General features: G+C 37.0%; 1 protein-coding gene across 2 annotated transcripts; it reads right to left on the bottom strand.

The window, feature by feature from the left end:
* Positions 1 to 134: 134 nt before the first annotated feature.
* On the bottom strand, positions 135 to 9,438 carry LOC103702742 (filament-like plant protein 3). 2 transcript variants are annotated; one of them, XM_039132830.1, is made up of 6 exons: positions 9,334 to 9,399; positions 9,171 to 9,225; positions 8,710 to 8,879; positions 4,568 to 4,766; positions 1,099 to 3,002; positions 135 to 801 (listed from the first exon to the last, which is right to left on the bottom strand). In XM_039132830.1, the coding sequence occupies exons 3-6, from the start codon at positions 8,818 to 8,820 to the stop codon at positions 475 to 477; spliced, it is 2,541 nt and encodes an 846-aa protein (XP_038988758.1). In that variant the 5' UTR covers positions 8,821 to 8,879; positions 9,171 to 9,225; positions 9,334 to 9,399; the 3' UTR covers positions 135 to 474. The 2 variants fall into 2 exon arrangements, with proteins under 2 accessions (XP_038988758.1, XP_026658650.2); XM_026802849.2 differs by lacking the exon at positions 9,171 to 9,225 and having other exon boundaries at positions 9,334 to 9,438.
* Between the last annotated feature and the right edge of the window lie 2,949 nt (positions 9,439 to 12,387).

The following is a 12,387-nucleotide window of genomic DNA, read 5'->3' as shown; positions in this document are numbered from 1 at the left end:
CAGGCTTGCCACAGGTGTCATCAGCAGGAGGTGATACAGCCATTGCCATCGATGATGTACATAATCTGTGAATAATTCTTAAACCATCAAATAATTCTCAATTGATTTGATAAATAGAGAACCCATGTGGGGAATTATTTGGTCAATGAGCTATTGTAAAATTAATTAGTCAGTACTCAATACTCACTGGTTAAGCAGAAACACCATGGCTCACAAGCAGTAAAGACGCCTGGCCATCCTAGGTTACTCTATTCACAAATTCATCCCACCAGCAAGTAGGTCAAAAGACAGATGCACAAGTTATACACAAAGTTGCCGCTCTTTGATTTAATTTTCAAATTTTCCCACTTTCTTGCTTGGGGTTTGATAACAGAAAAATCACCTGTAAACTGCCGATTTGTAAAGTTTCCAGCATAACACGTCTCTTTTACACATACCAGTTATACACCGAGCACAGAAACTCCTTTTACATGTCTATTGGTTTTCTGTAAGGCTATTGTTGCTGCTTTTGTTTGAAAGCTCAGCGAAATCAAACAGAGCAGAGGATGAAGTGGATTCCTGGGATCCACTCTCTTTACCATTCAGCAGAGTTGAACTGCCAAGATTTTCTGGAGAACTGCTCGAATAAACTGTTCGTAAATTTTGGCCTCTAAGATTCTGTGAATCTCCATTTAAATCTTGCTTCTCTGCTTCAAGCAAGAAATCATCTAATGATGCTAAAGATTTCAATTGCCGGTTTAGAGAGGCTATTGTCTTCTGACACTCTGCCAATTTCCCAGCAGCCAGAGTTCGCTCTTTCTCCTGTTAAGGGAAACAATTTTATCAAACAGACAATCATGAAATAGTAATGCATGAATTTGTCAACAATATCAACAGAGTAAGACTGAAATATGTGTTAATTGTGACTTCAGAACATTATTGATCTACATCTGCCTATTTGCAATGTTAATATCAATTTTCCCTCTTCAACTCTTTAAACTAGACAAGAACTAAAAAAACTCGAGATTCCAAAGCTTTTCAAGTAATGTGAACATGAAGATCCCAAGCAAGCAGGCCTTGAAATCTGCAAAAAAAAAAAGAAATGCAACTGAACTTTACCTGTTTGATCTTCAATTCTCCATTTGAATGTGCACATTGGTGGAGCTCGGCTTCCCGCTTCTTCCAAGATGGCTCATTTTCCAATTCCAGGCACTTAGCTGCAAATTCTTTAGACAATACTCTCTCCTCCTCAAATTGCTTTTCTAGTAGAGTCAACTTCTTAAGTAGTCCCTCAATTTCCAGATGTGCCGCCTCAAGCTGTGCCACCAATTCCCTTCTCTTTGCCTCTACAGCCTCTGCATTAGCTGCAAATTCAGCAGAGAGTGTCCTCTCCTTTTCAAGTCTCCCTTCTAATAAACTAACCTTCTCGTATAGCTTTCTGATTTCCAAATGTGCTGAATTTAGTTGAGACTCCAATTCCGTTTTCTTTGTGTTCGCAGCTTCCAAACTCTGGAGCTTACCTGATATTTCAGCAGAAAATGCCCTCTCCTCCTCAATTTTCCTTTGCAATAAGTCAACTTTGTCATGTATCTTCCCCTTTTCCAAATAAGCTGACTCAAGCCGTGACTCCAGTTCCTTTCTTTTTGCTTCCAAAGCCTCCATATTCTGGCACCTATATGCAAGTTCTGAAGATGAAGCCTTCTCTTCCTCAACTTTTCTTTCTAATAGACTCACCTTCTCCCGTAACTTTAAATTTTCTTTATGAGCTGAATCAAGTTGAAATTCCAGTTCCTTTCTCTTCACCTCCAGTAACTCCATATTCTGATACCTGGCTGCTAATTCTCCAGACATTGTCTTCTCTTTCTCAACCTTTGCTTCCAATGAAATTACTTTCTCACTTAAATTCCCCATTTTCGTTTGTGCTGATTCAAGTTGACGTTCCAATTCATTTCTCTTTGCCTCCATAGCTTCTACTTCTATCTCAAGAACATATTTTTCCCCATTAACCAAATTTAGCTGCCTTTGCAATTCTATCAACTTATCCTCAGCTACTGCCAGCTGATTGCGAGAAATCTTAAGCTGATTTCTGGTTTCATTCAAAGACATCTCGACTTCCACTTTCTCAGTTGCCATTGTTGCAACCTTTTCCTCTAACCCAGCCATCTGCTGATGCACAGCTTCGACTTCACTCTTTGATGAGCTATCTCTTACAGCACGGTCAGATTCAGCTTCAAGCTCAAAGCTAGAGCTTCCATGGTCAGCCTCAGGCAATGCAGCAAGTCTTTCCATCTCAAGGAAATCATCCATCAAATCAATTGCTGCAGAAGTGGAAAGGTTTCTTGCACTGGATTTCTCATTCCTGAACTGATTGAGCTCAGCAATTAGAGTCGAGGCCCATGAATCTGAGCAGCTTGGCTCATTATCCAGACCAGGAAACCTTTCCCCACTATCTGATTGGCTGTCTGTAAGAGACTCCACATAATTGGAGCTAGAAATAGGTTTGTGGTCATTACTTAGTGAGGATTTACATGCTACAGCCCTTAGCCTACGACACTCAGCTTCAAGCCTAGCCACCTTCTTTATGCTCTCCAAGTGTTGTTTACTGGCTGTTTCTGCTGCACTAGTACTTAGTTCCCTCTCTAGTGTCAGAAATTTAAGATGCTCAGAATGAGCAAGTAGTTCATCTTTGAGAGCCATGTTTTCTTTCTCAAGAGCTTCAACTTTTGCACGATGGTCATGGTAAATAGGGGCAGTAGCTTCAGCTTTAGCTTCTAGCTGGGCTTGGAGCTCAACAAGCTGGCTCTCAAGCTTAAACTTGTCAGACTCCCATTCAAGGGTTTTCTTGATGAGGGCATCATGGATTCCTTGCTCTTGCTCCTTTTTGGATTGCCGGAGTTGCCTAACACATTCCTTGAGGGCACCATCAATGTGTCCAACTTTATCTTCGAGGGCAGAGTTCTTCTGTGTTGCAGCCTCGAGCTGCTGCTTCAGAGTGGCAACTTCCTTTTCTGCCTTTTCCCAACCTAGCAAGAAAAATAGTGTTTGACCATATACATGACAAGAGCATAAAATGATTAATGCGTGATCATTGTCCAAGAAGCAAGTGAATGAATAACTTATCTAGCAATTCATAACAAATTGCATAGTCATTACCAGGTCTGAGCTAGCTTATGTATTTCACACTGAGCAAGCACTCTAATGAAACAATTATTGACGTTCTGCGTACAAGTTCAGCTTATATTTATAGCCATATGCTTTTTCTTATCAATGTGACTTGGACTCTTGCATCTACTGGAAGATAATTATAAAAGAAAAATGCGAAGTCTATCATGTGTTGCCCAGGACATTTTGTCATGGCCAACAATTGGTAATCCAGAGATTAGAATCTAATGATTTTTCAAACTTACAAAATTTAAGGGATGCAGAAGTTTTAAGGCATGCTAAAATATATGGATGTAATGGTGCAGAGAAGAAAATGGTTTAAGTATTTCCTTGTCTTCGAACTTAAGATTATACTTTTTTGACAAACATTTTCTCATTTTATTGGTGGAATATATCTTGTAGAGTGTGTCCTCTGATCTTGGTTCCTTGATCTTGCCAAATCAAACTCTTGAACAATAATCAAAATCTGATTCGCACGTCTATGCCAACCCAGCAATGTCCTTCAGTTTAAGGAAAAAGAAAATTCAAAATATTGTATTTGCTCGAATTCACCACCAAATCAACAAAATACATTCAAGAGCAACCCCTGAAGAAACAGGGATAGCTTGCCTAGAATGCTTGCCTAGAGGGGGGCCTAGCACGCACGCATGTGGTCTACGCTTAAATGTGGTTGCTTAGGCACTAGGCCTATTTCTTATGGGTAATCTGTAAGAGTTGTCTGATATTTTAGCATTTTCTTACATTCAAAATGCAAGTACAAAATGAAGCAGTCTGATAAACTTGCAAGTCAATTGATTGAAATTTTGATGAAATTTTGCGGATTAAGTGAAAAACTATAATTATCTGACAATTAATAATAAAAGCTTAATATAATCAAGATTCAAGAAACAAATAAGCTACAACAATGCTGCAATGGTGATTCTTATAGCACGTTAACATTTAACTCATTGAAATAACACCAAGAGATACTGAAAATTCAGTGCATATGAATAGAAAGTTTGATGATGATGTAACTATTGACAGCTTGAGTAGCATCCATCACAAAACCACATGAGCCCCAAGTAATCCATACCAGGAATTACTACAGAAAAGCAAATATTGGCAGGTTGTATTAGTACAGATAGCTAGTTCCGCCTAAATAACATATTTTTGGTACTTGAATCCAATTTTAAAGAGTATGAGCATGCATTGACAATTTTGCAGTAACAAGCAAGAACATGATCCTAGAGCGGGATCCAAATGAAGAAGCGAATGAGTTCTGCAATCGAGAAATATTCCTGGTAAAATCATTCCCTGAATGCAGATTAGCCTCCTAAGAAACATTTGGATACTAAAGGGTGGGACCATGCTACAAGTGTTTCAATCATATGGACTATTTCCATGTATTCGCAGCAATGGATGAATGAATATGAAAGAGGTAGCCTACCTAAAACAGCTTCTTCTGCAACTTTAGCATGCTGCTGCACCAAATCCTCTTTCGCACTAATGTCCAAAAGAGCAGCTGATAGTTTCTCAGTCAAACTCTTTACAGTTTCATTGACTTCAGTTCCAGCATTTTTTGATGAAATCTCAGGTGATTGAGCATGACTTGGAGAAGCATTTATTGGAGAAGCCTTAAATGCATCCTGTTCAACAATACACTCAGTTCTTACCATACAAGTCAATCCATATTCATTTCCTTAATCTCAAGTCCAGAAAGAAAGCATGAATATATAAAAGAAAGCATCTAAGAAGCAACACTTTTTCAACTTCCAGCAGTATATTCCTGAATATATAAATGAGGAGCAGGCCTCTAACACAAGCATGCCCTCATGCCTGCCCATAGATATACATATATGAATATTCATCTTAGCTAGAATGAAGAAATTAGTGACAAATCTTGGATTAGACCAGAGATGGGGAGAAGATAGCATAACATGGGAGAAAACTGCAACTTATGGCATTTTTAATATAATTGGTGGAATTTTGAATAATTGTGACCATAAAGAACATCCAAGAAAACCTTCCACAATTAAGTTATTTCAAGTTGTGCAGCACAAATATACAAATAAAACATGATGATCTTCTACGGTGTCATTCAATTTGTTACAAGAAGTGTTGGTTGCACATCCCATTCGTTATTCACAAACATAACAAAAGTGCAAGTCCTGCACAAGAATATCAAAGCAAAACAATTACTAGTTGGTGGGTAACCCGCATGGAAATTGATGTGCACAACTTGCACCTAGTACTCTACCTCCTTCACATTTCCATACATTCTCTTTAGTCTCCCTGGCTCTTTCCTGCAAATGGTTATATACATCAACATCTAAAATCTTGCGCATGAGTGGAGAGCATTGAGTTATCATCTCCATCCATTCAAGCAATCACCTCTCCCCACCCCGCAAGAGAAAAGAAAAAGAAAAAGAGGGCAGTATTGCCAACCCAATCAAAATTGGCTTGGGCTGGAAGGGATTAGGGTATCTCTTAGTTCCATAATTAGTGAAGAAAGCTATATTATTCTCCTTTCATGCTATTACCTGTTAATATAAAGGGTGTTACTTTGAATGAACTGCAATATAACATATTATGCCACCAGCACTTTCTCCTTATCACCATCCTCTTGCTCTACATAGCTGCCCACATCCTTGTAGAGCAGATGACAAATCATCCTTCTCAAGCCAAATCATCATAAGTTTATTATAGTGAATATGCAAAGACAGAATTAAGCTTCTGTACCAATGCTGCTAGGATATCCATTATGTTCATTGTTCATACTAATTGATGGCAGAACATTCTTACCATCCACCTCACAGACATGCTTTCTACTTAATGAGGTAATTCAGAAACCTCAAAGTTTAATATATTTGCTATAACTGAAGCAAATTTTAAAATCCGTTTTCTCCAATGAGGCAAGCAATGTAAAAGTGAGACCAAGGGTTAGAACCTCCACTGCACCCCCCCCCCCCCCCCCCCTCCCTGCATGGAAAAAACAAAAGAAAAAGAGGTTTACACGACCACAGTTGTATTGACAAGAACAGAATTAGAAAATAAAGTAATTCTCTAGTTTTCTTATGGCCCCTACCTTGATGTGAGAATAGTTATCTTTTCTAAACTTCCTTCCAAATTCCTTCTTGCAACTTTCTCTTAGGGGTTATTCAGTAGCCTGCAAAAGATCCTCTCGCCAGACAGATTTTTGCATGGCTTGTAGATGCACCTTCTGCATAGCAGTCTCCCAACTCATGGCATTTGGAACCACAAGTTGGCTCATTTACTGCAACTCAACTAGCAACAAGATGGTATCAAAGATCAAGGGGGATGAAGGTGATCAATTGATTGGATGATGCAAGCAAATTCCCACCCACAACTAAAGTAACTTATATCCCACCTTATTTGGGCAACTCCATCACTTCCACTACCTCTGATACAATACTACCATTTCTTGAAAGGCAAGGTGATCTTTTTGTTCGTCAAACCTCATCATGAAACTATAGCTTGAACTCTAGGTGAACCAACTTAAAATGCTACATTTCTAATCACAATGCTACTTTTTTTGAAGATGCATTACACTTCAACTTTAATTGCAAGCGACTATGCTGCTTGCAACCAAATACTACCATAAAAAAAGATAACCTCTTTTAGGGGGCAACCACAGCTCCATCCTTTTTTCCCCACAGAAAAAGGAACCATGACTAACCAGTGAGCACTGCTGAACAACCCTCTTTGACAATGCATACCAAATCATCTTTCTCATGGCTTTTTGTCTTTTTTTATTAATTAGGTTTCTAATTATAGGTTCAGTATTGGAAGTTAATAGTACTTATATTAGTAAAATATTTCTTATAAGAAACCCCTGCTCATGACAGCCACGACTCTCTAAGACTTGGTAGCATGAAGTTTCTATTAGGAATCTCTTTACAATCTCATGCCTAAATCAACTTCCTGACCATTTCCTTGCGCCGACTCCTTTTGAGAGATCTGGTTGCTGGTACCTAGATCCAGCACCTGGCCTTGCTTCAGGTAACTGAGTTACAAAACTGTCACACATCACCAATTTCACCTGACAACTCTTGCCTATCACATACCACAACATGGAACTCGATACACTATTTTCTCTCATGCTGTCTATTTTGGCTTTCTTATTGAAAAAAAAAGCCAACCACAAATAGTTGGGAAAAATCTAAACGTCTATGATTATGATTATTTAAACAAAATATCATTCCATGTTTTTTTTTTCTTCTAAAAGTAAAAGTCTGTTTATTCCTAGTCTGCAATATATTCTGGCAATATAAGATATAGGTAGAGGGAGTCAACATCCAAGGAAAGGTTGCATAGCAATATTTGAAAGTCATGGTCGGCTAGTTGACAGATTAGGGCATATGAGAGTAAAGTTTATGCTGAGAAAGGGTAACAATAACTCTCTTGAGCAGTTTGTAGATTTTTTTTAATTTCATTCAGTTTTGTTTCTAATGTTATATCGAACTTAGTTTCTGCACAACTTTCACATCATTATGCTACTAAAGGCCCGGTTTTCGTTCTGCCATTTTTGTTGAGCTTTATCCAGTTTAAAGAGGGAAAAGTACCTAAACGGTGCTTTTTCAACTTTTCTGAAACTCATTAAGTATGTTTTCTTCAACCTTCTTTATTGCAGTGGCAAAACAGTTGTTTGGCAAAATAAAGCTGAATAAGTTGATTTCATTCGGGTTTTTCTAAGTTATTCTTCAACCGAAGAGGGCCTAATTTTGGAATTGGCATATCTAAAAATGTCACATTTTTTCATTTATAGTGTATATTTAATAACATAGAAATCAGCTTGTCAAGTCAGTTGTTTACTTCGTGCAGTAGTTTTTGATTCAATAGACTGAAGTAATTTCTTGGAGATAAGATATTCGAGTAGAGAATATCACATGCACTTTATATATAACATGCAATTATTCTAAGAGTCTAGCTTTTGTAAATAATTTGAGAAAACGCATAAATTTTCCTTCTTAAAATCCAATTCCTTGGATGCCATGAAAAATTTCTACTTCATGCTTGAAGGATGCGATTAGCCAATCTTGGCCTACTAAATGTATAATCCCTATTCATTCCTTGGCTTGGGCTCCATAGCAACCCATGAAGGAATGACCTTACAAATAAAACGCCATCTCTCTCCAAGAGTTGGAGAGGTATTGCTCGGCGATTACCAGTTTACGATATCAATTTTTTTAGAAATATGGTGGTAACACACTTCGTCCACCACGAATCGAAGCCTGGACCTCTCCTCAAGAGGAGAGAATGCCAACCAGCTGATGCTAGTGATTCAGTCAACAATGGACCGATTCGAACAAAGCCAATAGGATCCATACAAAATTAAAGAAGATAGAAGTTACCAAAACCTCAAGCTTTCTTCAAATTCCCTTGCTGCATTGGGCAAGCAAGGACAAATAGTAAGGTAATTTCTTTCAAATTGAAAGAATAATATTGGAAGCTCATCTTCAGGTATGCACAGAGATTTTTCATATGGAAAGAAAATATTACAAAAGCAATAGACTGGAAAACAGTAAACAGAATTACACAGAGGAAACAAAGGAATCGGCAGACTCAAACCTGATCATCGGAGTAGCGCTCGGAATGCGAAGATACCGACCCCGAGCTCTCGGTCTCGCCTGGGCTCTTCTCCGACGACCTCCGCCTCCACAGCCAACTCCGGCGGTCCATCCCCAGATCCCAACCATCCAACGCCTCTCAGCACCTAACTCTTCCTCAGATAATCACCTCTTCACAAAAAACAAAAAAAAATCCAAAAAACCATGAAATCTTAAAATCAAAAACAAATGTTCTTTTATTATGACTACGAACATGCATCCAAAATCATAAACTCATTCAGAAAACAGAAAAAAGGAACACAAATATCAGAGACGAAATTTAACAAAAAACCTAATAAAAAAAAAAGAGAAAGGGCTCAAATCCACACTGAAAAATTCAAGGGAGTAACAAAGAGAAAAGAGTCCAGAAAGAGGCGTTGAAACAGTAAAGAGAGGTAAGAGGGAGGGATAATGGAATCTCACAAGAGAAGCAGAGTGGTGGAAGAGGGATTTTGGAATCCAAGATGGATTCTTTTACCTGTTTTTTCAACATGTTATTCATCAAATAGACAAATGAAATTATTGTTTATTTACTGTTTTGGAAAAGGAAAAAAAAAAAAGACAAAAGAAAAAAAAAAATCACTACCTGTTGAGAGAAGAGACGACGAGTGAAAGGGAAGCGAAGGAAAAGGTCGTGCTTTTCAGCCTTTTTCTCGGCCTGAGCGACCCTGCTTCGGTTTTTAAAACCGGCATAACCTTATTCCCGCCCATAGCACACGCTGAATTATTTACCGCCTACTTTCCTCCCTCCCGGTCTCTAAGCTTAGTATTAATATTTATTAATTATTTAATCTTGATATCAGGAAACTCTTGCATGTTTCGCATCATTTTTATTTTTTATTTTTCAAAAAAAATAAGATTTAAAAATCAAAGTAAAAAAATGTTTCGTGTTATATTAAAATTATATTTATTATTTCTAAAAAAGTAAAAAAATACTATTTTTAAAATAATAAATTTATATTTTTTACTTGCACCATTAATAGCACTTCCGCGATCCATGTGGTAGGTTTTAGATGCAACTCAATTTGATTCATTAAGGCTCCTGTTTTGCATTTGTTATTATTTTGGTAGAAGATCGAGGATATAAGTTTCGATAGCTTCTAGCATTGTTCATAGATAAACATCATTTGTTCATTTTTTTGGTCTATTCCATTAATTAATTCATAAAAATAAAATAACTCGTCTATCTCCTATGAATAATCATATGTGGAGGGAAATCAACCATCTTCTATAAACTCTCTAACTACATAATTCCTTCAATAATTTTCTATCTCGAGTCCAAAGTAAACCTGGGTTTTTTATTAGCATACATACAATTAAAAAGAAATGTGAAGGACGAAAACATGATACTAAAACTTTTTTGTGTTTAAGTTCTCATATTAATCTAACTAGATATGCATTTAGCTTAAATGAGCCAGTCATGCACATTTTATCTTCAAGAGCCAAAATGTGATCTCTAGATGAAGATGTTGCAAGTGTGAAAACTTTTAAACATGCTCTTTATTCTTCTTTTTTTTTAGTAAATCAGTTTAAGATGGATGAGTCTGCCAATTGCATTTCAAATGAAATGTATGGCTTCCACTCCATCTCCTCATTTTTTTTCCTCAACAACATTGCTATTTATCTTTTGCCATTTATTTGTAACCGCATCGACGTATCGCTCTCCTTGTCCCATAGCTGCGGTCGCATGTAACAACATTATATTTTGATCATAGCTAGTCCTTCTCTTAGAGAGCATTCTCTGTGCTTGTATCTCAAACAGCAATATTCCCCTTCACTGGAGTGGAACAAATGAAGTAAAATTTCATTATCTTCATTTCTTGTTGATCACAGTTTGGTGCATAGAGTTCTCCAATCTCTATTGTTTTCCCAAATGACTATGACTACCAACCTCACAACCCCCCTCAACTTTGATCACTCCAACAGCCCAAAATCTAAACCTAACACTTAATCTTAACTCCAACGCTAATCCTTGGTTCTAACCCCTGGTCCAAATCTATTGCAGGCCCCAGAAACATCAAACAAACCTGCATTGTCTGTATTCAAATGGTGGCCAGCACATCTCCATCTAATATTAACACCATAATGACAACTTCTTAAGGCATGGTCGTACATCTAAAAGGAGTCTAAGGCAAGCTGTTGGTACTAACAAGTAACAACAAAACAAAACCATACGCTTCTTTAGATATTGAATCAGCTTATTTTATTCCTGGGAGCTTCTACTAGGATTTTGACAGACAGGTGACAATTCCTAGGCCGTCCGTCGTAGCCGCGAACACTGGAAGCTTGGTTTGCGTGCGAGATAACTTCTCTGCAACTTGGAAAATATATAAATAAATAAAGTTTTGTCAGGATTCAAAGTAATGGCTTTTATATAACATTAAATGGCCGATAAAGCAGTTAAATAATGATTTTATAATCGTTTTCTTGTTGCTGTTCAATTTATCACGGCGACATTGTTTATCAAATTCAAGTAACATTTTTAAATTGAAATATTTATATCATCAGCAAAGTCTTTTTTATTGCACAAACAGCAACGTGCATTGTAATGCCATTATTTTCTGACCATTTGGCAAATAATGGCCCTCATGATGCTCATTACTTTATTATATGCTCATAATGTGTTATGGTATGGTTGATGAAGGTAATACCAATTGTAAGCATTGTAATGGTGAATACCGATTTGGTAAGAGATTGTTATAATGGTTATGTGATTTTGGTCATCTTCGAGACAGTTTTCTTGGTCATGATATTTATTCGAATACACGCCATATTTAGAGTTAGGATATACATACTGGACCCGAACAGAACACATGTACTGCATGCGTGAGTTTGAAAAGCTATGATTGGTTGTGGCTATATGTTAGAAGATATTTATAAATTAAGGCACCTTAGGGAAGAGGTGAGGTTTGATATATATTTTCGTAGGGGTGGTTTTTGAGGACATTGTAATCTTTTAAGAAAAAGTATGACAAAGTATATTTTATTTTAAAAATAACATGTATTTGTAATGTTATTTTTATTCATGAATCTTTCTCTAATTATAAAAGATTAGTTTTAATTGAAAAGAATTTTGAATATGCATGAATTCTAATCAAAGAAGGAAAGATTATTTGCGAGACAAGACTTCAGGCTTTTCCCATGGCCTTCGAAGCCTTTCTCATTATATATGTAATAGATTGCATCGGCATCTATCCCTTTTCTTATTTAGGCTGGCTAAAAAAAAGGTAATTCCAATATGGGAGCCAAAAGGAGGCATGATCCATCTGTTCAAGCTTAACATCTTCGCAAGAAAAGAAAATACCTTCACCATTCTTACTTGTGTGTTCATTCCCACGCTAGATTTGCTGCATTTCTACAGCATCAACTTATCTAGCTCAAACTAGTTGTTGATGCTTCTCTCCCACAATAATGTGAGATTGTCGACATTAGATGTGCATTTGACATGACCAAAGGAACCATAATAGTAATCGTCTCTCAAAAATCATGAAATTCACATTATAAAGATCACATTATTTACATTTTCCTTGAAAACTAGCAAGTATGGCAGGTATATCAATAGCTATAGAAAATATGCTAAAAGAATTAACACATTTACTACAACCAATAATTTTGTACTTGAGTACTGGGCACGGTCTTT

The sequence above is a fragment of the Phoenix dactylifera genome, chromosome 1 (genome assembly GCF_009389715.1).
Source record: "Phoenix dactylifera cultivar Barhee BC4 chromosome 1, palm_55x_up_171113_PBpolish2nd_filt_p, whole genome shotgun sequence".
Taxonomy (NCBI): Eukaryota; Viridiplantae; Streptophyta; class Magnoliopsida; order Arecales; family Arecaceae; genus Phoenix; species Phoenix dactylifera.
The sequence above is the reverse complement of the archived record's forward strand: the minus strand, read 5'-3'. Positions and strand labels throughout refer to the sequence as shown.

Coding starts and splice junctions, on each gene's coding strand:
- LOC103702742 (XM_026802849.2), bottom strand. CDS start 8,820: ATGGACCGCCGGAGTTGGCTGTGGAGGCGGAGGTCGTCGGAGAAGAGC. Junction 4,767..8,709: donor AGCGCTACTCCGATGATCAG/GTTTGAGTCTGC, acceptor ATTGTTGAACAG/GATGCATTTAAGGCTTCTCC. Junction 3,003..4,567: donor TGCAGAAGAAGCTGTTTTAG/GTAGGCTACCTC, acceptor TTTTCTTGCTAG/GTTGGGAAAAGGCAGAAAAG.